The 23446-nt window shown below is 50.3% G+C and overlaps 1 protein-coding gene across 2 annotated transcripts in view; it reads left to right on the forward strand.

Moving 5' to 3' along the window:
* The window catches only part of Lrp5 (LDL receptor related protein 5), a 113253-nt gene that overhangs the window by 12015 nt on the left and 77792 nt on the right, over positions 1 to 23446 (forward strand). For both annotated transcript variants that reach the window (XR_002397359.2, XM_004852629.3), the window contains exon 2: positions 21941 to 22337. Coding sequence is in view for 1 of the 2 variants with exons in the window: in XM_004852629.3 (XP_004852686.1) it covers positions 21941 to 22337 (397 nt within the window). In the remaining variant the exon portion in view is untranslated. The remainder of the gene's footprint in view (positions 1 to 21940; positions 22338 to 23446) is intronic.

Consider the following 23446-nt stretch of genomic DNA (forward strand, 5'->3'; position numbering starts at 1 on the left):
CCTGGGACCCCCACCCAGGCAGTGTCCCCCAGATGATGTTGGGCATAGCTGGTGGAATAGCTGGCTGAAGATTTGTGTATTCTCGGCCAGTCCCCCACTTTCTATCAGAAGGCTCTTGTACAGTGGACCTTTGAGATGCGTGGAAGATTTGCTCAAAATGAGAGCAGAGCAGACAGCTTCTGTCCATTTTAACTTTTTTTTTTTTTTTGGTGGTACTGGGGATTGAGCCTAGGGTCTTTGGACTGAGCTACATGTCCAGCTCTTTTTAAATTTTTTATTTTGAGACAAGTTCTTGCTAAGCCACTAAATTGCCCAGGCTGGACTTGAACTTGCAATCCTTCTTCAGCCTCCCAGTATCCTGGGAGGAGGGGTATATGCTACCATTCCCAGCGTGTTTTAGCTTTTGAAAAATACTGTTTTGAAAGAAACAGGAATGGTGTGTTTGCTAAGTAGCAACTTTTCCTGTCTGTGTCCCAGCGTGGGTGATGGCTGACCATGATGGCTGATGGCTGCCATCATGGCTGACGGCAGAGGCTCGTGGGCTCCCGTCTGTGTACAGGACAGTTTCTATTAGCTTGTTACAGTGTGGAGAGCCCTCAGGTGCCAGGAGGCCTTTGTGGCCCTGGGCTGGGAGTAACTGATTTGGAGGGATATGGATCTGCTCCAGGACACAGGCAGGGCTGGCTGCAAGGCAGTCACTAGGCTCCAGGTGGTCTCCTTTGCCCACCTCTGAGGTCCATGCAGCCCTGCTCCAGGCTCCTCTGATGGACAGGGCTCCTGTGTCCTTGACTGCTCTGCTTTGGAGACCTGTCCAGTTTCCTCTGAACTCATCAAGACCTCCCTAGTGCTCATCCTGCTGGGATAGGACGTGGCTGAGATTGGGACCGCACCACGCCCACTGGTCCCACTCTTGAGGCAGTTGCCATGTACCTAAGGGAACTTATTAGGGAACCTTCCCAAGCACCTCCTGGCCTTTGAACAGTGACCTGGTCTTAGCCAAATGAGGTTTTAAGGTCTCCTGGGGGCAGAGGTCTTTGGGGGTGGTGTGCGTTAGATGGGAAATGGTTCCGGGTTTCCCACGCCTCTCTGGCTTGTACAGCAGAGCAGGATGCAGAAGTAGAAGAAGGCTCAATTAGGAGTATATCCCGATCCGTGACCCACAAGGTCCTCCAGCAAGAGGACATGTACAGTTAGTGACCCCCTCTTACTCTTTGTAGACAGATGTGAAGAGTTCCTTTCTGGCTGTCTGTAGTCCTTAAGGTACTACGGACCTTAAGGGGGCACTCCAGCAGGCCACCCCACCATGGCACAGGTGGCTTGGTGTGTATGTCTGTCCAGCAGCCACAGCCTGGTGCTCACTGTCTGGGGCACCTCTGCTCTGAGGAAGTGCTGCACCTTCCCACCAGATTTGCTGTGAACAGCGGAGGGGGCAGCAGCAAGCTGCAGGGGTCCTGGGGCCACCTTGGTTGGAATCTGGGGCACTGCTGGTTTCCTCCACCTGTTCTGCCCAACTCACAGTCCTGCTCCATAAACAGCTCTGTGATCCTGGCCCAGCCTTTAACTCTGGGCCTCAGTTTCCTCTCCTGTAATGGGGGGTAATCATTGTGCCCCACTCCTGCATAACCAAGAGGATGTAAAGGGAATGTTGGAAAGAATTTATTATAGGGCTTGATAATTGTGGGCTATTAGGATTCTTATTGCCATTGTAATTGTTCCCATGGAGGAGGGCTTTCAGGATTTTGGCCTTAGGATCAGGGGGAGCTAGAAGGCTGCAGCACTCTCTGCTTCACGTTTCAGCACATCAGTTTCATTGAGAGGTAGAGGGGCCAGTTGCACGAATCAGCCGATCCATTCACTGCTAATCTTGGGCCCTGCAGAGGTGGAGCCACATTTATTTTGTAGTGGGAACCCTGCTGGTGGGGTGGGCGTAGGGTCCCAGAGGAGCAGGTGCAGGTGTCCAAGATGACCCTGTTCTGTGGCCAGTGGATGGTGTTTTGGAGGCTGGCCAGACCCTGGTGGGTGTTCCCATATACTCCCCGCTCTGTTACCCTCTGGCAGCTGTGCTGCCTTTCTTGTGACCCCTGATACAAGGTGCTGGTGGCCTAGCTGGCTTCCTCTCTGGTGGACTTCCCTGCTGACTGAAGCCCTTTCTGGTTTTCTTGCCTCTGTTGGCCTGCCCACTTTTCCCCTCCCCACATTACCAGCTTCCCCAGGGTCTTGTCTCTGAGACCCAAGTCCCTGCTAATCACCCTTCCCTTGCCCTGGGACGTGGATGGCCAGTGCCTTTTCTCTGGATTGCTGGCCAGGCCCTGGGCCTGGTAGGTTCTCTGTGATTACTGAGGGCTGCTGCTCTCCAGCCCATGTGCCAGACTGACTCTCTACTGTAGTAGAGGGTGGAGCTCACCGCCTTTTCTTGTACAGCCTTTTGTGGCTCCCCATTGTCTGTCAGAGCCCTGAGCTGTTGGCCTTCCAGCTGTGAAACCAGGTGGGATCAGTCAGCTTCTTCCTTGGCCTGGGCAGACTCTGGCCTTCCCTAACTTCCTGTGGTTGCCTTGGGACTAATACATGTCTCCAGCAGGTCTGTGCTGACCTGCTACTCCATGCCTGGCATAGATCTAGGGGGCCAGAAACAAAGTGGACACATATAAGCAGGGGCTCCATCCTCATGGCTGCCCTTGGCCGGGCCACACATCAGGGGACAGTATGCCCTGGCCCTCAATCCATGGTGATTACAGCATGGGTGAGGACTGTGAGCCACTCTGGTCCTTTCTTCTCCTGCCAGGCCAAGACTCCTGTTCTACCTGGACCCCCAGATTCTTTTAGATCAGTCTCTCCCCCTAGGGAAAGCAGGGCAGCCTCTGGCTGGGAGTGTTTGCCTTCCGCTGCCTAGTCTATTATTTTTCCACCCTTTGACCTTCACATCAGATTCATAGGCAGGAAAGCCAGCCTTATCTCTGTGGTCATAAATGAGGCTCAGAGCAAGGATGTGGGTTTGTGCACTGCTCCCTCCCTTCATTCCTATGCTTCCAGCTCAGTATGGTGCAGGAGCACTAGTCTTGTTCATGTAGGAGACACATGGCTCTACTCTAGAGGCCCAGGGAGCCCAGGGAGCTCACCCTGAGTGTGGCATCTCGCTTCTGGCTTGCTGTGTGGCTTCTGTGCTTGATCTGTCTGTGGCCCCATCCTTCAGATGTGAATGCTGAGTCTGACAAGAACAGGGACCTTAGTATTGTGCAAGGAGAGTGGGGCCAGGCTGGAGCCCCCTTACCTTCCCTGACTGGCCAATCTCTGCTGCCCGTCTCTGCCATTCCTAGCAGATGAGGCTTGTCTGCCAACCCACCAGCCTGTTCAGGAAGATGAGGGTCCCCTCAGCATCTCTGGAGGTGGATCTGCCCCACCCCCTGGATGCTACTCCCCTGTCTTACCTTTTGTCAAGAGATCCAGGGGTCATTTAATTGCCCCATTGGGCAAATTGAATTGGTTTGAAGTATTGTGGAAGATACTGGGCATTTGGGACCCTTTCTCACTGATTGGCCAAATGTGACTTTGCACAGTTACTTGACCCCCTTGGGCCTCAGTCTCCCTGTCTGTAACACCAGTGACAGGAATCCCAGCTCTTGTAAGGACTGAGTGATGTCAGGTACAAAGAGCAGCCCACACAAGGCAGAACTCAGAAAGGGTAGGTAGGTATGAGATGCTGGGGCCTGGCAAGGCAGACCATATGCCCACCAAAACAGAGCTGCTGTCCCAGCTTCCCCTGTAGGGAATTCAGTGTCATCTTTATGTCCCTGTTAGCAGAGTCACAGCACACGGTGAGCCCTCATGGGAAGGGCTCATGTCAAGGCCTGGGAGCCAGACCACTGCTTTGCTGGGTTCCGAGACAGTCTGAGCTGGAACTCTGTGCTGACTTCTGTAGGCCACACCCAGCCTATTAGGGATTTGAACTAAATACTCCCCAAAGGATGTTAACGTTTGGAAAAGCTTTGGCCAAGGCCAGAAGGCAAGGGGTTACGCGCAAACCATGCCATCCCTAAAGGCAACTTGAGTTTTTCCCTTGATTGTTTTCATCTGTCTACTCAGTTGCACACAAGACAGAAGTGTCATTGGAGTCAGTGGTGGCGTCTCATTTGGTTCCAGGCGGCAGGCCCTGGGGCCTTGGCACCCACATCACCACTGTTTTCCAGGAACAGTAGATTATTTGAAAGCAGAGCCTCCAAATTTTGCTCAATAAACAGATTTTGTAGAGTGATGGTACATTTGGCAAGTCTTTATTATTGCTGTTTTTTTTCAACACTTAAAGAAAATAAGAGCTGATACAAAGGTATGTTTGTTTCTGAAATGTGTTTCCTTCCCCAGATGTTCCTTTCTGCCAATTCCAAAATGCATTCTGAGCTCAGTTCTCCAGTTTCCTCTCTGCAGGGCAGAACAATGAGATCTTTGTGACCACACGGGAACCGCTTCCCTCCCCAGTGGCCATGGGGGAGGTGCTCAAGTCATCCCACCTTCTCCCACCTCTGTGGAAACAAGTCTGTGCCAATGCAGGCGTGGGGTCTGGCTCCCTGGTGGGGATTGGCGGTCTCCTTTCCCATGGTGGTAATTTTCGAGGTCGTGGCTTAGGGCCACCTCCGAGTGCACCTCTGTTCTCAGATCCTGGAGTTGGAAGAGAAGGTTCTTGCAGAGTTCTTACATATTTTGTACTTGCAGGCGCTGGGACTCACTTGGTCCTGTCTTTGTTACCTGGAGTCAAACTGGGCCTTTTCCGTGGCTGTGTTTTTCTTGCGTCTATGCTGGTTCCTGTCCAGAGGGCCGTCCAGTCTCCAGGACACCACACAGATGCAGAGCTGGCGGGGAGCCAGGGAGAACCTGATGGGAGTCAGCAGAGTGCAGCAACCCAAGCCTCAGACTTGGCCACTTGTTACTTTTTGCTGGGGGGGGCGGGTTGAACCCCAGCATTTGTGCATGCCAGACAAGTGCTTGATCACTGAGCTACGCCCCACCTTCACTGAGCTATGGGTCACTTCTTTACTTGAGATGACTGGCTTTTGGGAAGAAGGAGTCGGCTCACTGGGGGAGACGTGACCTTTATACACACATGTGCACACACACATGCACACAGCACTTTAAAAGTGTCTCCTTGGTTGATTGCAAAGGACCGCCAAAAGTCCTGTATAATGCTTGTACTTTGGGTGGTTTTGATACCAGCCTAAATTAAGAGCAGTCTATAGGGGGTTGCTTTATTTGGGGTGTGTACTTAATGAAAATCTTTATTTTAAAATAAATGGATCCTGCTTTAGAACACCCAAGATTAAAAAAATTAGATAAAAACAGCTGATGTTAGTTGCACATTTTCAGTGTACCAGGCATGTTCTGAGAGATTTTGAGTGGATTCCTTTAATCCCTCCACTGCCCTGTGGGTGGGGCACCACTACCCTCATAGCATGGAAACTCAGGCTGAGAGAGGTGGAATAACTTGCAAGATCCATGCAGGGACTAGAGGCCAACAGATGGTAGCTCTGTGCATAAGGCTGTTTGCATTATAAGATGTTTTCTTTGCAATTAATAAGCCCAGTGCTGAGTTGCCCTTACCATCCCAGTCCTTGGCCTTTTTAACAGATGGGGAAATTGAGGCCTAGGGGAGTGCAGCATTGTCAGAACTGTCTCCTAGGTGTCAGTGGAGCTGGTCCTCCCACTAGTGAAACTACTTTACTGCCTGTGTAGACAGAGCCTCCTGACTTTGGGGGAAAGCTATGACCCCAGTCACAGTTTGTAAATCAAACTCAAGGATCTGAGAACAGAGGTGCAGATGGAGGTGGCCCCCATAGCCCTGAGTGCGTTTCCATCCCAGGATCCTTTCTCTTGCTCTCTGCCATGGTCATGGGCCACTTCCGGGAGCCTGGCAGGCTGGGAGCCACGGAGCTGAGATGGTATGTAATCAGGATGCTATATTTTGTCGAAAATAAGAATGTTAGTAATGGGCTGGTTTCTGGCAAGTCAAACTGGGACTCTGAAATACATATTTTTCTCTGCTTTGCCCTAAACCTTCTAATTAGTTAAAACGCACATTCGTAGACATAAATCAAATGTCATATTCCCTCATGACTTGTCCTGGACATCACTGACTTGGTAACATTCCATGGTTGCTAAATTAGGGCTTGTTGACTGTGTGTGCACATGTGTGTGTGCGTGTGCATGAGAGTGAGAGGGAGGGAGAGACAGAGGTGCCTTGGGGGACCCTGGTGGCCCATTTCCTTCCCCCTCAGGCTGCTCCAACCCGTCCACATGTGCATGGTCTCAACGCTGAGACAGACATCCACCCAATTAAAATGTAATTTATAGGGGAAATGGCTTTTAGAGAAAAGTGTTCTTTAAGGAACATCTCTCCTGTGCAGTGTCCCACAGCTTGACCCTCACTGCAGTGGGTTCCATTAACAGAGTCCATTAACGGAGTTTGAGGAAAGGTAATTTGTCTCTGGGAACTGGCCCGGCAGCGGACATTTCCTTTTTTCTCACTGGTGTTTTGGCCGGATGCAGACAGTTTGTATGAACTGGCTCTGGTGGGCTCTGTGGGGATCTGGGCTGGGGCAGGAGGTAGGGAGCTGGTCAGCTGGGGTCACCTGTCCTGTCTGGGCTAGTGGGGTTGGCTGCATGAAGCAGCATAGCAGGGACGCTTGGGTCATTTGTATTTGTATCTGGTCATTTGTCATTTGTACCTGGGACAGTTAGTTGCACAGTCTTAACAGTGGTCAGATCAAGAAAGTCACTGGTCCTTTGCAGGAACCCATGTGGTGTGGGAAGAGCTCCGTAGTGGGCCCTGGGTGAGTGGACATTGATCTCCTGATCATGAAGGGAAGAGCAGGTGTGGAGCGAGCCCAGCTGGGCATTTCTCCCCTTCTTGGCACTGCTGCCTGGTCTGGCTTGGGTCTCCTATCCAGTTTGACTTTTGTGTTTTCCATCTCGCCTCTCCTTCTAGGCTAGTGTTTTTCTTTTTTCTTTTTTTTTTTTTTTGGTACTGGGGATCGAACTCCGGTCCTTGTGCTTGCGCAGCAGGCAGCGAAACCACTGAGCTAAATCCCCAGCCCTAGGCTAGTGTTTTTCAAAAATGTTTTCCCTGGGTCAAGACTAAAAAGCTCTGGGAAATCCTGGGGGCAAAGGAAATGAACTGCCTTTCCCTCACTGTGGGACTTCTCAGAGCCTTTAAAATGGTTATTAGACTCCACTGTGTCCCCCTCTACCTAGACAGGTTGGGAAGAGAGGGCTGGTGTCAAGCCGACCCCTGACACTGCTAGTGCTGTTCCTTATATTGCCTTCACTTTAGTGTGGCTTTGTTGGGGTTGTCATGAATGGGCAGTATGCAGTGACCCAGCGTCATGTCCGAGTCCAGTGTCAAAGTAAGCTCCTGGTCACTTGTGTTAAGAGAGTTGTCTGCTTTCACATTCTCTGAGGTCCTCTTCTGGATTTCCCCCTTGAATGGATTTCATGTGTCTGGGGGGCCTGGTGAGAGGTCATGGAGTAGGAAGCAGCCTAGGGTTGGAGGCCTGGGCTGGAGCTTGGCCTCCTCATGGTACTCAGCACGGGAGCCTCAGATTGTGGGGAGAATTGGAACTCTCATAGGCAGCTGTGAGGCTCAGCTAGGCTAAGACAGTGCCAAGCACCCAGTAGGCATGCAGCAAATGCTGCTTTACTCCTCTCCCCATCTGTGTCTCTGAGTCTACTGTCCTCATGGATGTTGGGCCAAGGGCCATATGTAGGGGAATCAGCGTCCATTGAGAACAGGTAGCTGGGACTTTGAAGGTCAGGGGTCTCCATGACAATCTGATGGTCACTCCTGGAGGTGTCCTGGGTGAGAGTGACCCTCTGCTGGGTAGGAATTAGGGTCCGATACCACAGCGATATATACACACCCATGTTTATAGCAGCACAGCACAGTTTATAATAGCTGAATCTTGGAAACAGCTCAAAAGCCCATCAACTGACGAGTGGATAAAGAAGATGTGGTGTTTTTTTGTTTTGTTTTTTGTTTTTTATAATGGAGTACTACTCTGCCATAAAGAAGGATGAGCTTCAGACATTTATAGCTAAATGGATGGACCTTGAGACCACACTCTTAAGTGAAATAAATCAAACACACTTGTTTAAATTCCGCATTGTTTCTCTGGTGTGAGAAACCGAAAGTTGAAATAAGGACTGAGATACATAATGGATGTTGGGAAATGGGAAGAAAGTGTTCAAATGGGAAGGGGAACAAGGGAGGAGGGAGGGAGAATAGAAGGAAGGGACAAGAAGAAAAGTGGAAATAGAAGGAAAAATGGAAACAAAGCTTTTGTACATAGGGGAAGGGGCTTGAGGGGGAAACGGGACAAAATAAAATAAAATTTATTATTTAAAAAAGGAATTAGGGTACACACACAGTGACGTGGGCATGTGGCTCCTGGAGTCAGCATCCTTGTGATGCTGACTGTGGTGGGAAACTTAGCTTGCAGTGGGGGCCCCAACTGCCCCCCTGGCAGGCGCACAGCAGACTTGTTTCCGGTTCTGGGCCTTTGCTTGTCTCCCAGGACTTCCTGGAGTGGTTGAGCAGGCTGTGCCCAGAGCAGAGGTCTGGGGACAGCTGGCTGTTGTCCTCAGCCCAGGGGTGCAAATCCTCCTACCTGCCCTAAGGCCTTGGTGGCCCTGGTTCCGGGTACAGCCCACAGCTCTGGGTAGTGAGGACCCTTCAGCCTGACTCTGGTCAGTGAAGATCTGGAAGCTCCTGTCTTGCTTCCCTGTGCTAGAAGGTGACTGAAACAGCTACCTCACTTTCTTCTTATCTTTTGCAAGTGATTTCTTATTTCCTGCTCCACCAGCAGACCTGCCCCCTGTATGTTTCCTGTCCGCCTGCTTCCCTGACCTTTGAAATGTGGTCTCCGCTCGGGAAACTTCCCTGGACCTCAGAGTTAATTACGGCCTTCCTCTAGGGCTGTGGGTGTGTGTGTGCGCGCGCGTGTGCATTTTTGGGTATGTGAGAGCATGAATGTGAGTTAGGATTGGAGAGACTGGGATGAGGCACTGGTGCTGGCAGGCAGCAGAAATGGAGGTGTCAGGGCTGAGAGGCAGAGGGTGAGCTTGCAGCTGCAATGGAAGTGTGTGGATGGAGAGGAGGCAGGTGTGAGATGTGAGTGTGGGGAGCAGGGCATCTCTTCGTGGCTAGGCTGGGAGCAGGAAGGTGGGAACCCAGCATGAAGAGGTGGCCTTGTTCCATAACCATGGATATGCACTGTCCTCAGGAGTGCATCGCCATGAATGGGCCCAACTTACATGTTAGCTGGGTCAAGGGGAGAGCTTGCAGTGCTCTGGAAGCTTCCTCCTTGCTGCCTCCGGGCTCTCACCTGCCTCCTGTGTCCCAGAAGGTTCTGCTCTCCTGACTTCTGCAGCCGGGCTTGGTTTCATATGCTCCTGAGCTCCCCTGCTCTTGTGGTTGTAAGAAACGCTTTTTATAATCCCAGCAGTCTGGGTTTAGGAGGAGAAAAGCTGCCCTTCAGAATGGGTTACAGTCAATTGCCAGTCTTGGCTTTGTTCTAGACTTGTTGCAACTGATGGTATTTATTCACTGTTGTGATGCGAATGTTAGCAGCTTTCCTGCTCCATCCATCATTCCATCACTTGCAGGATCTTGATTGTGTCAGAAGCTGGAATGGGAAGGGCAGGTGGGGCCAAGGCTGAAAGCGCTCCTCCACCCTGGCAGCCCAGCCCTGCTCTGCCTGCTGGGGGGCATCAGCCACACCTGCCTTGAGCCTACCTTGTGGGCTCCACTCAGGGAAATACCAATGACACATGCAGGGAGGCAGGATGGGCTGTGCTGGGCCATGGAGGACACAGGCTTCCTTTGGGCCCCGGGAGCCTGACACTGTCAGCCAGGTACTCATTAGTGGCCCAGGTGTAGAAACACCCAGGAGGGGTTTCTCAGGGTGAGAATGGCTAAGAGCATGGAGGTGGCCAGGGTACCGTCTGTCAGTGACTTGGTCTGCTTGATGGGAGTGGGATTGGGGGTGAGGCCGGGCCAGGGGGAGAGGAATTTGGGATGTGTTCTAGCTTCATGGGTCCCGAGGTGGGAGGCCTGGTGGATGAGTGAATGGATAGACGGATGGATGGTGGAGGGCCAAGGTGAGCAGGGCCAAGGTCGGAGTGGAGGAGGAGAGCCATCCCCAGGGTGCTTAGAGATGCTCTCAAGGATCCCAGTCCAGCCTGAGTTTGCTAAGCTTCCCATAAAAGTTGGAACATGTGTTCCACTAAAGGAAACCTAAGATGTCATTATTATTGTAAATGTCTAGTCTTTCATATAGAATAGACAGCTGCAGAATCTGTGACTGGCATTGTGGTCATAGTGGCTGCTTGTGGGTTTAAGTGGCATAGTCACTGAGCACCTGCTGTGTGCCAGGTGCAGGGGATGGGAACGTGGGGGTGGGAAGATCCCTGTCTTCACCGAACTGTCTATGTACAAGTGAGTTTGGGTGTTTCATACTTCTACCTTCAGTTCTGGGCTGGGGGTGGGATATAGCTCCTTGGTAGAGCACTTGCCAAGCATGTTCGGGGCCCTGGGTTCCATCCTCAGAAAAAAAAGAAAAAGGCCTGTGAGAAGCCAAGCTAATGATTTTTGCTGAGAATGTTGTTAATGGCACAGCAATGAATTTTTTTAGCTGCTTAAGGATGCCTGACCTTTGGCAAACAGTTTGGCCTTGGATTTGGAGAGGAGGGACCGGACTTGGCTTGATGCTTTCAGGGACTGTACCCATTTTTCCTTGGTCCTTGTCAATTAGCCTGATCAGTGCTGTTCACATTTCCTCTTAGAGGGAAATAGAGGGTGAGGGAGGTGGAACATTGCCTCCTACCCCAATCTAAGTGTTGCTGCAGTTTCATGTTTTATCACAAAGTTCATGGGGAGTTTGCAGACTCTCTGTCATAATCACTCTTGTTTTATTTTTTTAAGTTTTTTTTTTTTTTTTCGGTACCGGGCATTGAACTCGGGACCTTGAGCTTGTGAAGCAGGCGCCGGAACCACTGAGCTAAATCCCCAGCCCCCTTGTTTTATTTTTTAAAGCTATGGTTTGAGGGCCAGGGATTTAGCTCAGTGGTTCCAACGCCTGCCTCGCAAGCACAAGGACCTGAGTTTGATCCCTGGTACCAAAAAAAAAAAAAAGAAAAGAAAGCTATGGTTCGAATTTTAAATATGTAATATATTTAATAAAATTTGTAGGATTATATCTGAGAAATAATGTGCAAGACCTGTATGCAAAAAAAGAATAAAACTTCATAGAAGGACATTACAGAGGATTGAAATGCGTGTTTATGGATGGGAGGCAACATCACAATGTCCGTTTCTCCATCTGGATCTTCAGCTTCCATGCAGTTCCCCACATTGCTTCTCCCTTCCCCATGTGGAAATGTTAGTGTTTGCGCCTGAAGAAGTGGAGAGGCAAGGGGGTGCTGTGTAGAGCTGCTGGGGGCCATGGCCTGGTGCTCGCCATATGTGGGAGCAGTGCAGGACAGGGCACAGAGGTGGCAGCAGCAGAGGCCACCAGCAGGATGGTGGTGGGTCATGTGAGCAAATGTAGCCAGAAATGACTGAAAAGATGAGGAAGATCGAGGGACTGTTTAAAATTGCAAAGACTACAGCCAGGCGTGGTGGCACATACCTGTAATTTCATTACACTTGGGAGGCTGAGGCAGGAGGATTATCAGCCTGGGATACATGAGTTCAAGGTCAGTCTGAACTACATAGTGAGACTCTGTCTCAAAAAACCAATACATAAACAAATACAAAATTGCAAAGACTGCCATGAACTCATGGGTTTATACCTTGTGTACATGCACAGAAATAGATAAATAATAGGTATGTGTGTGTATAAAAGTGTGCATACATCTGTACGTGCAGTGGTTCCTGTAAGCATCTGGGCACTATATTTTGGGGGGAGGATACTGGAGATTGAACCCAGGGCCTTCAAACTGAACTACATCCTCAGCCTTTTGTTTTTTATTTGTTTTATTGGGTTGTTTTTTTTTGTTTTTTTTTTTTTTGAGACAGAGTTTTGCTAAGCTGTTAAGTTGCCCAGGTTGGCCTCAAACTTGCAGTCTTCCTGCCTCAGCCTCCAAGGCTGCTTAGATTACAGGTATGCGTCACCACACCCAGATTCTGCTCACAGCCAAGACATAACCCTATTTCATGTTTCTGTTTAAAGTCACCTCACTACTGATTAACACTGATTCGTTAACACTGAGCTCACAGCCTCCAGTGCTGTGTTCTACACCAAAGGCAGCTCACCCAACACCTGTCATTCTCCCTGAGGCCCAACACAGGCTCTCGCACAGACAGCACTTCAGCACCAGGAGTGGGGGACATTTTAAACAGCAAAATTGAAAAATGTAGCAGTTGCCAAACTGAGAAAAGGACCTTTGGGGACAATACAGTGACAGTACAAGAGTTGAAACAAGAAGCCCGCATGGGGCTGGGGATTAAGCTCAGTGGTTCTGCTGCCTGCCTCCCAAGTGCAGAGACCCGAGTTTGACCCCCAGTACCAAAAAACAAAACAAAACAACAAAACACAAGAAGGCCGCCTCCTTCGGCCTCACCTGGTAATGTGTACCAGTGACTCCGTTTTTTCACTTCTCAGCACAGATCCGTAGGTTATAAATAAATGTCATGGAGAAGGCAAACCCTTCACCGTGGAACCTGGGTGTCCTGAGGATGGAGTGTGCACATCTTTCTTGGCTCTGTCAGCCGACAGGCCCAGAGCAGCGGCCCCATAGCAGCAAATGTCCCAGCCTCTCCGTGTGGTCCCTGAATGACAGTCCCCTCCAGAAGGAGCCAGAGTTCTGAGGCTGAGGGAGGGAAACCTACAAGGTGAGCAATGCTGTCTTTGTGCCAGAAATTGAAGATGTACTCCAGGCATGGTGGGGACCATCATGGGGGTGGCTTGTGGGGGGACCTTACTGTCTAGATCTTGGAAGATTTGGACAAATCTTGGAACAAATCCTGGAAGATTTGAATATCAAAATAAATGAGAAAATATTGGGTTTTAACCCGTGTAACAAAATAGGAGTAAAGGCATCTACACTGACTTAAATAAAGGAGTAAGTGGTATGTTGTACATATGCCTTAGTGATCAGCCCACATTTATAACAAAATCCCGTGTGAGGACCATGACTATGGTTCTAGGTCTGTCCTCTTTGTAGCTCATAATGTTCCACAATATGACACCACGTTTATATTTACTTATATTACATTGTAAAAACCACTGTAGCCTTTTTTTGTTTTTGGTGGTGCTGAGGATGGACCCAGGGCTTTGTGCATGGTGCACAAGTCCTCTGCCACTGAACTACACTCCGGCCCCCTCTTTTGAAGTGTACAGTTTGGTTGCATTAAGAGCATTCATATTGCTTTATAACCACACCACCATCATTCTCCTTCCATAATTTAATAAACTTAATTTAATAAACTATTAAAAGCAGCTCTTTGCTGCCACAAACTAGAGTGAAGCAACATTGTATGTCTTTTCCGGGGGCGGTGCCATTTCTGCTTTTTCTTACTGTAAAACCTTTAAATAAAATGCTGTGAAAGTCCTGATGGTGGTTTGGGCGGCACATGAGAAGCTGGTTCTAAGATGTGGGTGGGTCCAATGGGTCCAGGGCAGTCAGGGCAGTCAGGGCAGTGCGGGGCTGAATCAGGGCTGAGGAGGAAGCCTAGCCTTTATCAGGAGGGCTGGTGAGGGCCAGACAGGTAGACCATAGAACAGGACTGGAGCCCGGAGGGGACTGAGGCTGTCTTGAGTTCTGCTCTGGAAGGGGTGCAAAGAGATACACAGGTGGTAGTGTGAGTGCCCACGCTGAGAAACCCACGCTGGGAGGTAGCTGGAGCCATGGTAGTTGTTGGGGAAGCAGTGTACATTGTGAATGGAGCTGATTAACTCGCCCATAGCTGCTGCTTGGTGTTGGACCTGGGCATGCTCAGCATCTGCTAAGTCAAGCTCCTCTTTCAGGGTTCCAGTCTGCCCTCTTCCAGGAGGCCTGGCCTGCCCACAGCCAGTTCTTCCTCCCCGGGGCTCTAAATACCTCCTGTCCATGTCACTCACCTTTTCTTCTTTTTTTTTTGTACCGGAGATTGAACTCCAATCCTTTCGTTTTCGAGGCAGGCGGCAGAACCACTGACCTAAAAAATCCCCAGTTCACCTTTTCTTCTTGCATAGGTGGTGGTTTAGCTCTGTGTGTGTGCACGCTTGTGTGTGTGCATGCATGTGCGTGCGTCCCACAACCCTAATTTCTCCCATTTTTGGGCCTTTCTTGTTGGCCGGCACTAGACAAAAGATCATTCCTGCCTGATAAGTCCATAGTGTGTGTCTAGGCTCCAGCGAGCCGTTGGAGGCCCAATGTTATGCTTGGTGAATATAAATAAGGCGTGTATTAAGAATGTTGCTTATTTTGGTGTAGTAGCAGAGGATTGGATTACCTTGAATTGGGCCTTGTTTGGTGTAACCATGTAAACAGTGTAAAATATAGGCTATCAGGATGGAAGCCCTGACATCTGTTATGAATTCTATATATAAATATTGGATATGCTTACATGGTTTAAAATGGGATTGTTGGCTCTTGGGTCTTCAAACTCCTGATTCTGCTGTGGTGGCGACTGTAAACTGACCATGGGACTGGCTCCCCACAGCTGGTGGGGGCAGAACGGCCTCTCTCCAACTCTGATTTTCCAGAGTCCTGGGAACAGCAGGTGTGTATCCATCCAGAGATAGGTCTGGGGCTGGGGCTGGGGCTCAGTGGTAGGGCATTTACCTAGCATGTGCAAGGCCCTGGGTTTGCTCCCCAGCACTGCAAAACAAAACAAAATAGAATTAAGTCTGAGCTATGTGCTCCTACTCCTTGATCAGGAGGTGCTGAGAACCTCAGGAGAACATGGGGTGTCCTGAGTTCCTGCCGGAAAGACCTACATTAGATTAAATCACCTGCAAGGTCAGGCAGGATAAAGGAAGCATGTCATGGGGAATTTAGCCTTTTTTGTGAGCTGTGATGCTTTTTTTTTTTTTTGGTACCGGGGATCAAACTCAGGTCCTTGTCCTTGTGCAGCAGGTGGCGAAACCACTGAGCTAAATCCCCGGCCCTGTGATGCCTCTTTAAAGATATTATTTATGTTGTAATTCTAGAGCATTTCCATCACCCCAAAAGGAAACCCTGTAGTTACTGCTCATTCCCTTACCCCCAGCCCCTGGCAACCACTGATCTACTTTCTTGTCTACATTTCATATAAAGGGAACCATCTAGTGTGGTCTTTGCGTCTGGCTTCTTTCATTGAGCTTGATAGCATCAGGGTTCATACACATTGTAACCTGTGCCAGTGCTTCCTCCCTTTTCATGGCTGAGCGATGTTCCACTGGACCAATAGACTTCATTCTGTTAATCTGCTCATCAATAGATGGACACTGTTCTACCTTTTGACCGTGTTAGTACCACCATGAACATGTGTGTACATGGATTAGTTGCAGCGGCAGTTTTTAACTAGTTTGGGTGTATCTATAGGTATGGAATTGCTAGGTCATAAATTTTTTTGTGTTAACTTTTTGAAGAATTGCCTATCTCCCACAGCCTCCAGAGGTGACTTTTGTCACTGTCATTTCCTGCTTTCTGAATGAGTAAACTGAGGCTCAGAGAGGGGAGGTGAAAAATCTTGCCTCAAATCACACAGCTGGAGGCCTGGCCAGGATTTGAACCCAGGCTTGCCAGTTTGAGTTGACATGTGTTACTGGAACCGGCCCAGGGCTGGGTCGATGAAACATTTAATTGACAAAAACTGCTACTGTTGCCCAGCGGCATTTATTGAGACCTTAAAATGTTCTGCCACTAGAGTGAAGCTTTGTCTGGCTTTTAGGCCTCGCAGTCTCTGATGTGGTGATGTAGTAATGAGCCCGATGGCACAGGGAGAATGTCGAGGTGTGGGGAGAGCTTTGCCCAGGCCAGGTGCGGCCAGGTTGCAGCCCTTGGAATCCAACTCAGAGCAGTCATCCTGAGTGGCCACAGGGTTCCCATTCCAGTGGGGTAAGCTGTCCTTTTGCCCTGTGATCAACTGTCCTGAAAAAAATATTTGCACAAATAGCCTTATAGCAACATACATGGAATTTGAGCTTATAATGTTTACAATAACATGTTTACCAGTATATTACCCATGACTTGTCTCCCAGACAAGGTCGCTTTCCTTTATCAACCTTTGTCCCCAGCCAGCGCTTTCTTAGGACTGCAATTCTAGTACACACTGGGCCACAGTTGTAGCGTGCATGTGTGGTTTCTGTCTTTGCCTGGGAGGTGTTTTCTGATGCTCATCACTACCCTCAATATGACTTTGCCACTGAAGCCACAGCCCAGGTACCACTGACAATAGTCTTTTGATTTTTTTCTATTCCAAATAAAGTCTCTGACAGATACTGTATCTAAGACTTTTCCTTCTCTTGGGTGTTCCTTAGTATAAAGTCCTGCAGGTTGACCCGGGGAAGGGTTTAAATACTTTACGGCCCTTGATATCACAGCTGCCATGGTGTTGTCTGAACGGATTGTTCAAGTGTCTGTCCTTGGCCATCCGATGACAGCTGTGTCTGTTCTCGTGACTTCAAGTGGGTCCTGGGGCATAGTGCAGCCAGACCCAATAGTCCAGCTCACACCTGTCACCGCCCTAGGCTGGAAGCTCTCAGAAGCAGCCCCAGGGCCATATGGCCTCCTCATCCTTCTTCAGTATTCCTGAGATTTCTTCTAGTCTCTGCCTGAAGCTTAGGCCAGAGGCCAACATGTTGTCACTGGGTGGTGTGGCCCCAGGCAGGTGGAGGTACCTTTCTGAAGGCTGTTGCCTTGCCACTGGGATGCGTGGCTATGACCCATAATTCACAGGACAAGTCATCTGGCAGGGGAGGAGCCCATAGTATAGAATCCGCCATGCTCTCCTCACAAACTCTGCCCTCATGTGCTTCCACCCCAGGACCTTTGCACCTGTCCACCAGCTCCCCCACTTCCCAGTGAGGCCTGCTCTGACCATCTTGCATACAATGTAGCCACATGTATTGTGGCTTGTGCTTGTGGTCTCTTTCCCCAACTGGAGCACAGCACCTTGAAGGCAAGCTCTAGTTCAGGTAGGTGCTGGATGCTCAGTAATATCTGCAGAACCATGTCTTATTGCCCTGTGCCCTAGTGCCTGGTTCTCTGCTTCCAAAGACTTCTGCTTCTACTCTGCTGTATTCTCTCATCTGGCTTCTCTCTGTCTATGCTGCTTCCAATCTTGAAGAGGAGGGGTTTGTGTTGCCCAGGGTGGGGCCCCACCAGGCCATGCCCCCTTGGATGGGCCTGGGCACCCAGGTCGCTGGATGGCAAGGTGCCCACATCAGCCAGGCTCCCCCAGGCAGGTGCAGGAGCTGTGGTGCCAGCTGGGCAGGGAGCCACCCACGCAGAGGCCCAGCTCACTGTGGGCCCTGAGGCCACTGCCCATCATCCTCCGGGAAGGGCAGTTCCCCAGGTGACGTGAACGTGATGTGGGCTTCTCTTAAAACTTAGGAATTAGTGTGTGGTTATTTCTCATGGCTGGGAGCAGCTCCTGGGGGGAGCATGCCTTCCTGCCATGCTACCCTGCTACCCTGGCTCACTCCAGCTCTGGCAGTCAGTTGTAGGTTAGGAAAAATCACAGGAAATTAAGAAACAGCCCCTTCTCTGCCTTTGAAGAGTGCACCTGAACTGTAAACCTTGGTGAAATGTGAAATGTGGTCTTTCCGGTTTGGGAAGAGGGAACAGGACTGAGCTGGGGTTCTGTGTGCCTGGGGCAGCTTCCAGGGGCTCCTGCCTCCCTCCCTCCCTGAGCTGTCCCGGTCCCCAGGCCCCCTTTTCCCGCTTCAGGGAAGGGGTTATTGAGTTCCTGGGCAGCTGGCCACTCTCCCCTTGGGGTATCGTGCTTCCTCCTGCCTGGAAGCACAGGGGAGGCCTTGCCCCAGGACCCTCCAGTTTCAGAGTCACTTGACCATATTCCTGATGTTGCTCACACCCTAGGAGTCCTGTCCTGCACCTGGTGTTCCTCAATATCTCCTGGTGCAAATCCTTTCATTGGCCACCCAGAGGAGCTGGGTTCAAGCAGAAAGCTCTATGTCAAGTCTTTCTTTCTCCCTTGCTTTAGCAAGGGGTTCTTGGGCTGGGGCTGGGGCCTGGCGGTAGCACTGTGTGTGTTGTGTCTGGGGAGAGGATCAGCTTCTCAGAGGGTTTTGTGACCCCTCAGAAGGTCAGGAAGCACAGTGTGAAATTTTAGTTTGCCCGGGCAGATCACATCCTTGCTGGATGCATGGGGACAGGCCATTGACCTTGCCTCAGAGAGCTGTGTGGGACAGTCACCCTCACACATGAGATGGGATTATTGGTCATCCCTGCTCTGGGCAGCTGGGATGATGACTGGGCACATACTCTGGGAGCACCAGGTTGCCCAGTATGCCACGGGGTTTCTTTGGTGGTGGCTGCCTGCTTAGGCTGCTTATGCCCTGTTTCTCACACACAGCCCTCTACCCTGGGGAACCGCCCCCCCTCCAGTTTTCTTGCCTTCTTCCTTCTCTGAAGATTCCAGACTCTTCCTGATCCTGATCCATTATCCCACTGTCCCCCATAGGGTTTGGCATTTCACCCCTTGCTGCTGTGATAGGAGCAGGGCCACCTCCAGAGGGCACAGTCCCCTGGGGTCTTTGGCACCTTGAGGAGCATTCTCATGAGCAGCCAGGAGGGTAGTCTTCAACCAAGGAACAGGGAAAGTTCTGTTTTAAATTTTCAGTACCTTTTCTTTTTTTTTGGTACCATGGATTGAACTCGAGTCCTTGCGCTTGTGCAGCAGGCGAGAAAACCACTAAGCTAAATCCCTAGCCCTCAGTACTTTTTTATTGAGGTATGCATACATGGAAAAGCGCTGTCCTCTTACAAACTGAGCACACCCAGGAACCAGGCCAGCTGGGGCCTCCCCGCGCTGGGGCCTTTGACCTTCACTGTTCAGGCTCCTCTCCGAGCCTCAGCTTCTCCCGTGTCCAGAGGGTCACTGTCACCCACAGCCCTGGCGGATGTAGGACTAGGTGGTGTCCCTGTGTGGCTGCAGAGAGCTGCCAACTCTGCCCTGGAGTTTTCTTCACTATTTGTCTGGGGGAGAGGAGCGGGATTTGGGGACAGATGTTCTTTGCTCTGGCCGTCTGTGAGAGAGGTCAGAACACCAGGTTCATCTGTAGTTGTCACATGGCATTGTTTGATTTAAAATAAAAAACTTTATGATAGTAAAATATACATAACATAAAACTTAGCATTGTGGCCATGTTTAAGTGCACAGTTCAGTGGTCTTGCGTACGTATTTTACTGTGGTGTAGCCACCACCATCCACTTCCAAAACTCTTTTCATCGCTCCAGACAGAAGCACTGACTCCCTATCCCCCTCCCTAGCTCCTGGCAACCACCATTCTACTTTCTGTATCTATGATTTTGATCATCTAGAGACCTTGTGTAAATGAAATACAGGTTTTATTCTTTTGTGAGTAGCTTGTTTTACTTAATGTAGTACACTTAAGTTTCATCTATGTTGCAGCAAGTGTCAGAATTCCCTTTTTGTGTCTGAATTATGTTCCACTATATGACTAGACCTCATTTTGTTTATTCATTCATCTGTTGATGGACACTTGGGTTGCTTTCACTTGTTAGCTATTGTGAATAATGCTGGTATGAACATAGGCATGCACGAATCTCTTTGAGACCTTGTGTTCAATAACTTTGGATATAGTTCCAGAAATGTGGTTGCTGGGTGAGATGGTACTTCTATTTTTAATATTTGAAGAACCACCGTGCTGTTTCCCAGTGTCTATACCCTTTTACATGTCCACCAATAGTATTCAAAGGTTTGTTTCTTCACATCAGGGCCAATGCTTTGTTTTCCTTAATAGCAGCCATCTAATGCGTGTGAGTTGACATTTCAGTGTAGTTAGGATTTGCGTTTCCCTAAGTAGTGTGGCCAAATGTTGCTCACTTGCTTATTGGCTACTTTGTAGATCATCTTTGGACAAAAGTCTATTCAAATTCCTGGCCCATTTTTGGATTAAGTTGGGTTTTTATGTTGTTGAATTTTAGGCATTCTCTGTACATTCTGGTTATTAATCTCATCAAAGATTAATTGATTTGCAAATTTTCTCCCATTCTGTAAGCTACCTTTTTATTCTGTAGGTGGTGTCTTTTTTTTATTCCAAGTACTTCGGATTGAACCCAGGAGGTGGTGAGCTACATCCTCAGCCCTTTTTATTTCGCTTTGAGACGGGTTCTTGCTGAGCTGCCCAGACTGGGCTTGAACTTGGAATCCTCCTACCTCAGCCTCCAGAGTAGCTGGGATTATAGGCATGCAGCACTACGCCTGACTATAGATAGAGTCTTTTAAGGCACAGAGTTTTAAAATTTTTGTAAAGTGTGATTTGTTAATTTTTTTTCTAGCTTGGCCGTGTCTTTCTGGGTTTGATTTTCACCGTGTCCCCTCCTGCTTCAGAGAACGGTAGACCGGATATAGCAATGACAGTGGTAGTGGGATTGACAGAGCCCCTGTGATAGGTGGTCGTGCGAGGGTGTCATCCTGGCCATGGAGGCCGAGCTCTGAACCCTGCTGCCCGGCCAACACTTGTCCCCTGTGTCCTGGGCTGGGTACCTGGCGTGGTCTCAGAGGAGCAAACCCTTCCCCCGCTGAAACAGAAGCCACTTAGGTGATTTCCAGTGCCTGAGTCTGGCATGTGTGGATGTCGGCAGGCCCCTCCTGGTGGGACAGGAGTGTGGCTGGCCAGGTCCCCTCTGTGCAGGGGGAGACCCTCATGGTCTGCAGCCCCTAGGAGGAAGGCACCTGTTTCTGGCCAAGTCCCAAGATGGTGTTTCAGGGTGCTTGTGGCCAGACCAGGCTATCCTTGCTGACCACTCAGTAATGGAGCTGTCTGGGGGCCCCTGCCCCTTTGTGTCCACATCTCCTGTGATTTCTGGACCACTCTGGCATGTGGGGGTGTGGGTTGCTCCTAGGTTGGCCTCTGAGGTGTGTGGTGGGGGATGGTCTACAGGTTCCCCGGCCCTTATGGAGCCAGGTGTGGAGATGAGACGCTCATTGAGGGAGGGATCTTGGGAAGGCAGATGAGGCTGAGAGCCATAGGTGGTAGCAGGTGAAAAAAATGGCCCAGCGATGGAGCAGACCAGGACCTCCGCATGGGGGTTGTGGGGAAGAAAAGAGAACAAGGGACACTGGTGACTGGGGGCACTGACATAGGGAGCCATGGAAGGTGTGGGGCTGAGGGAGTGGGTCGCAGGGTGCCCCTTTAAGCCTGTTCTTTGTAGGGGTGTCTAGGTCCAAGGTGGGGGAACCCGGAATACAGAGGTGGATGAGAAGCTGAGGACACAGTTACTGGAAGGGGCCTGAGACTAGACAAGGAAGGGAAGGGAATCTTGGCTTTATCCGGCCTAGGCTCCCTCTGAGCCACCTCTCAAAGCTTAACCCTAGCCAGGACTGTGCTGGACATTGTGTCCAGGGATGAGCCCTCCAATGCATCAGGGTGACAAAGAGGGTGTGGCTTTTCTGCAGAGCAAGGCCTCTGCAGCATCTGGAGGACCCCATGGTCTCCTCTATAGCACATGTGTATGAGACAGGGGATGTGGCAGGAGGAGTCACGCATGCCTAGGAGGACAAACATAGCAGTTGCTCAATAAATGGTGCTGTTAACACATCTAGAAATAAGACCATTTTCAGTTCTAGGGCTGCCCAGGCAATTTCCTGGCAGCAGGCTGGGGTGTGGAAGGAAGAAGCCCAAGGTCTCAGGTGCAGGTGGGACAGGTGGGACATGCACACCCCTCCCATCCTGGAGCCCTGTGCCCACCTGCTCGGTCCTTACAATTTTCTTTCACCCCACAGCCTCGCCGCTCCTGCTGTTTGCCAACCGCCGGGACGTGCGACTGGTGGACGCTGGTGGAGTCAAGCTGGAGTCCACCATCGTGGTCAGCGGGCTGGAGGATGCAGCTGCCGTGGACTTCCAGTTCTCCAAGGGTGCCGTGTACTGGACAGATGTGAGCGAGGAGGCCATCAAGCAGACCTACCTGAACCAGACAGGGGCGGCTACACAGAATGTCATCGTCTCCGGCCTGGTCTCGCCTGATGGCCTGGCCTGCGACTGGGTTGGCAAAAAGCTGTACTGGACAGACTCAGAGACCAACCGCATTGAGGTGGCCAACCTCAATGGCACATCCCGGAAGGTGCTCTTCTGGCAGGACCTGGACCAGCCAAGGGCCATTGCCCTGGACCCTGCTCATGGGTAAACACACCACTTCCCTCCTGGATCCTTAGGAGGAGGAAGGGCAGGGTTTCCCTCTTGGATTTACTTACGCCTAAGCCTTGATTCCTTCTTCAGAAAACACGTGGCAATCTGAAAATGAACTCACCTTTTGGAATTTGCCATTGCTGGGAGTTATTTCCCCTCTATCCTATACAAATGCAGTTTTTGTTTTATTTTTCACTATTAGGGATTGAACCCAAAGATACTGAAGCCATAGGCATGTTACATCCTCATTCCCTTTTTATTCTTTGTTTTTTTCAGATACGATCTCAGTAAGTTGCCTGGGTTGGCCTTGAACTTACAGTCCTGTCTCAGCTTCCTAAGTAGCTGGGTTGACAGACGTGTACCACCATGCCCGAACTTATATGTCTTTCTAAACTTGCTGTATCTGAGGCAACCCATGTGGTGGGCTGGAGATGGGAAGGTTAAATGTCTTTGTTGTGGGGGGTCCAGTAAGTGTGGACCTCATGGGTGGAAGGTACGTCTTGCTTCCATTTCGTGGCTGCACTGACTGAGATGGATTGGAAAAATGCCTCCCTTTGACTGGAGCAGAGCCTGCAGGGGTGGTTTCTCTGTGTACTCTGGAAGCAGCTCCACCTGCTTCAGGTCTGGCTGAGCTCACCTCGGCCCTTGGAACCTCAGCACAGCCACCATGCCAGGAGGCAGAATATGAGTGGTGACAAAGCTGAGAACGTTCGTGGCGCTGTAGGCTGGGGTGCAGAGTGGCGGGGAAGTGGCTGGGCTTCCTAGGCCTGCTTGTTCTAGACTTCCAGAAAGGAATAGTTTCTGCGGTCACCCCTTCACGCTCCCTCATCCCTCCTCAGTGACACTGGAGTGTGACACGCACAGTCCTACTTAAGCTGGCCCTGCCTGTCCTATTCAGAATGGTCAGATGTTTTGAGCAGCACACCTGAACACTTTGTTTTGGTTTTTGCCTCAGGCCTTGTTAGAAGTACTGTATGATTAGCTCATTTAATGTCACCAAATCTCTGAGAAGTTCCAGCCTGGGTTCTCCAGGTGAGGAGCATGGTGTAGAGGTTCTGTGGGACTCACCCAGGTCTCCTGAGTTAGAAATCCCGGAGATGAGC

Source organism: Heterocephalus glaber, unplaced genomic scaffold (genome assembly GCF_053883595.1).
Source record: "Heterocephalus glaber isolate CG9 unplaced genomic scaffold, H.glaber_assembly_v1.0 deba00000594, whole genome shotgun sequence".
NCBI classification, from domain to species: Eukaryota; Metazoa; Chordata; class Mammalia; order Rodentia; family Bathyergidae; genus Heterocephalus; species Heterocephalus glaber.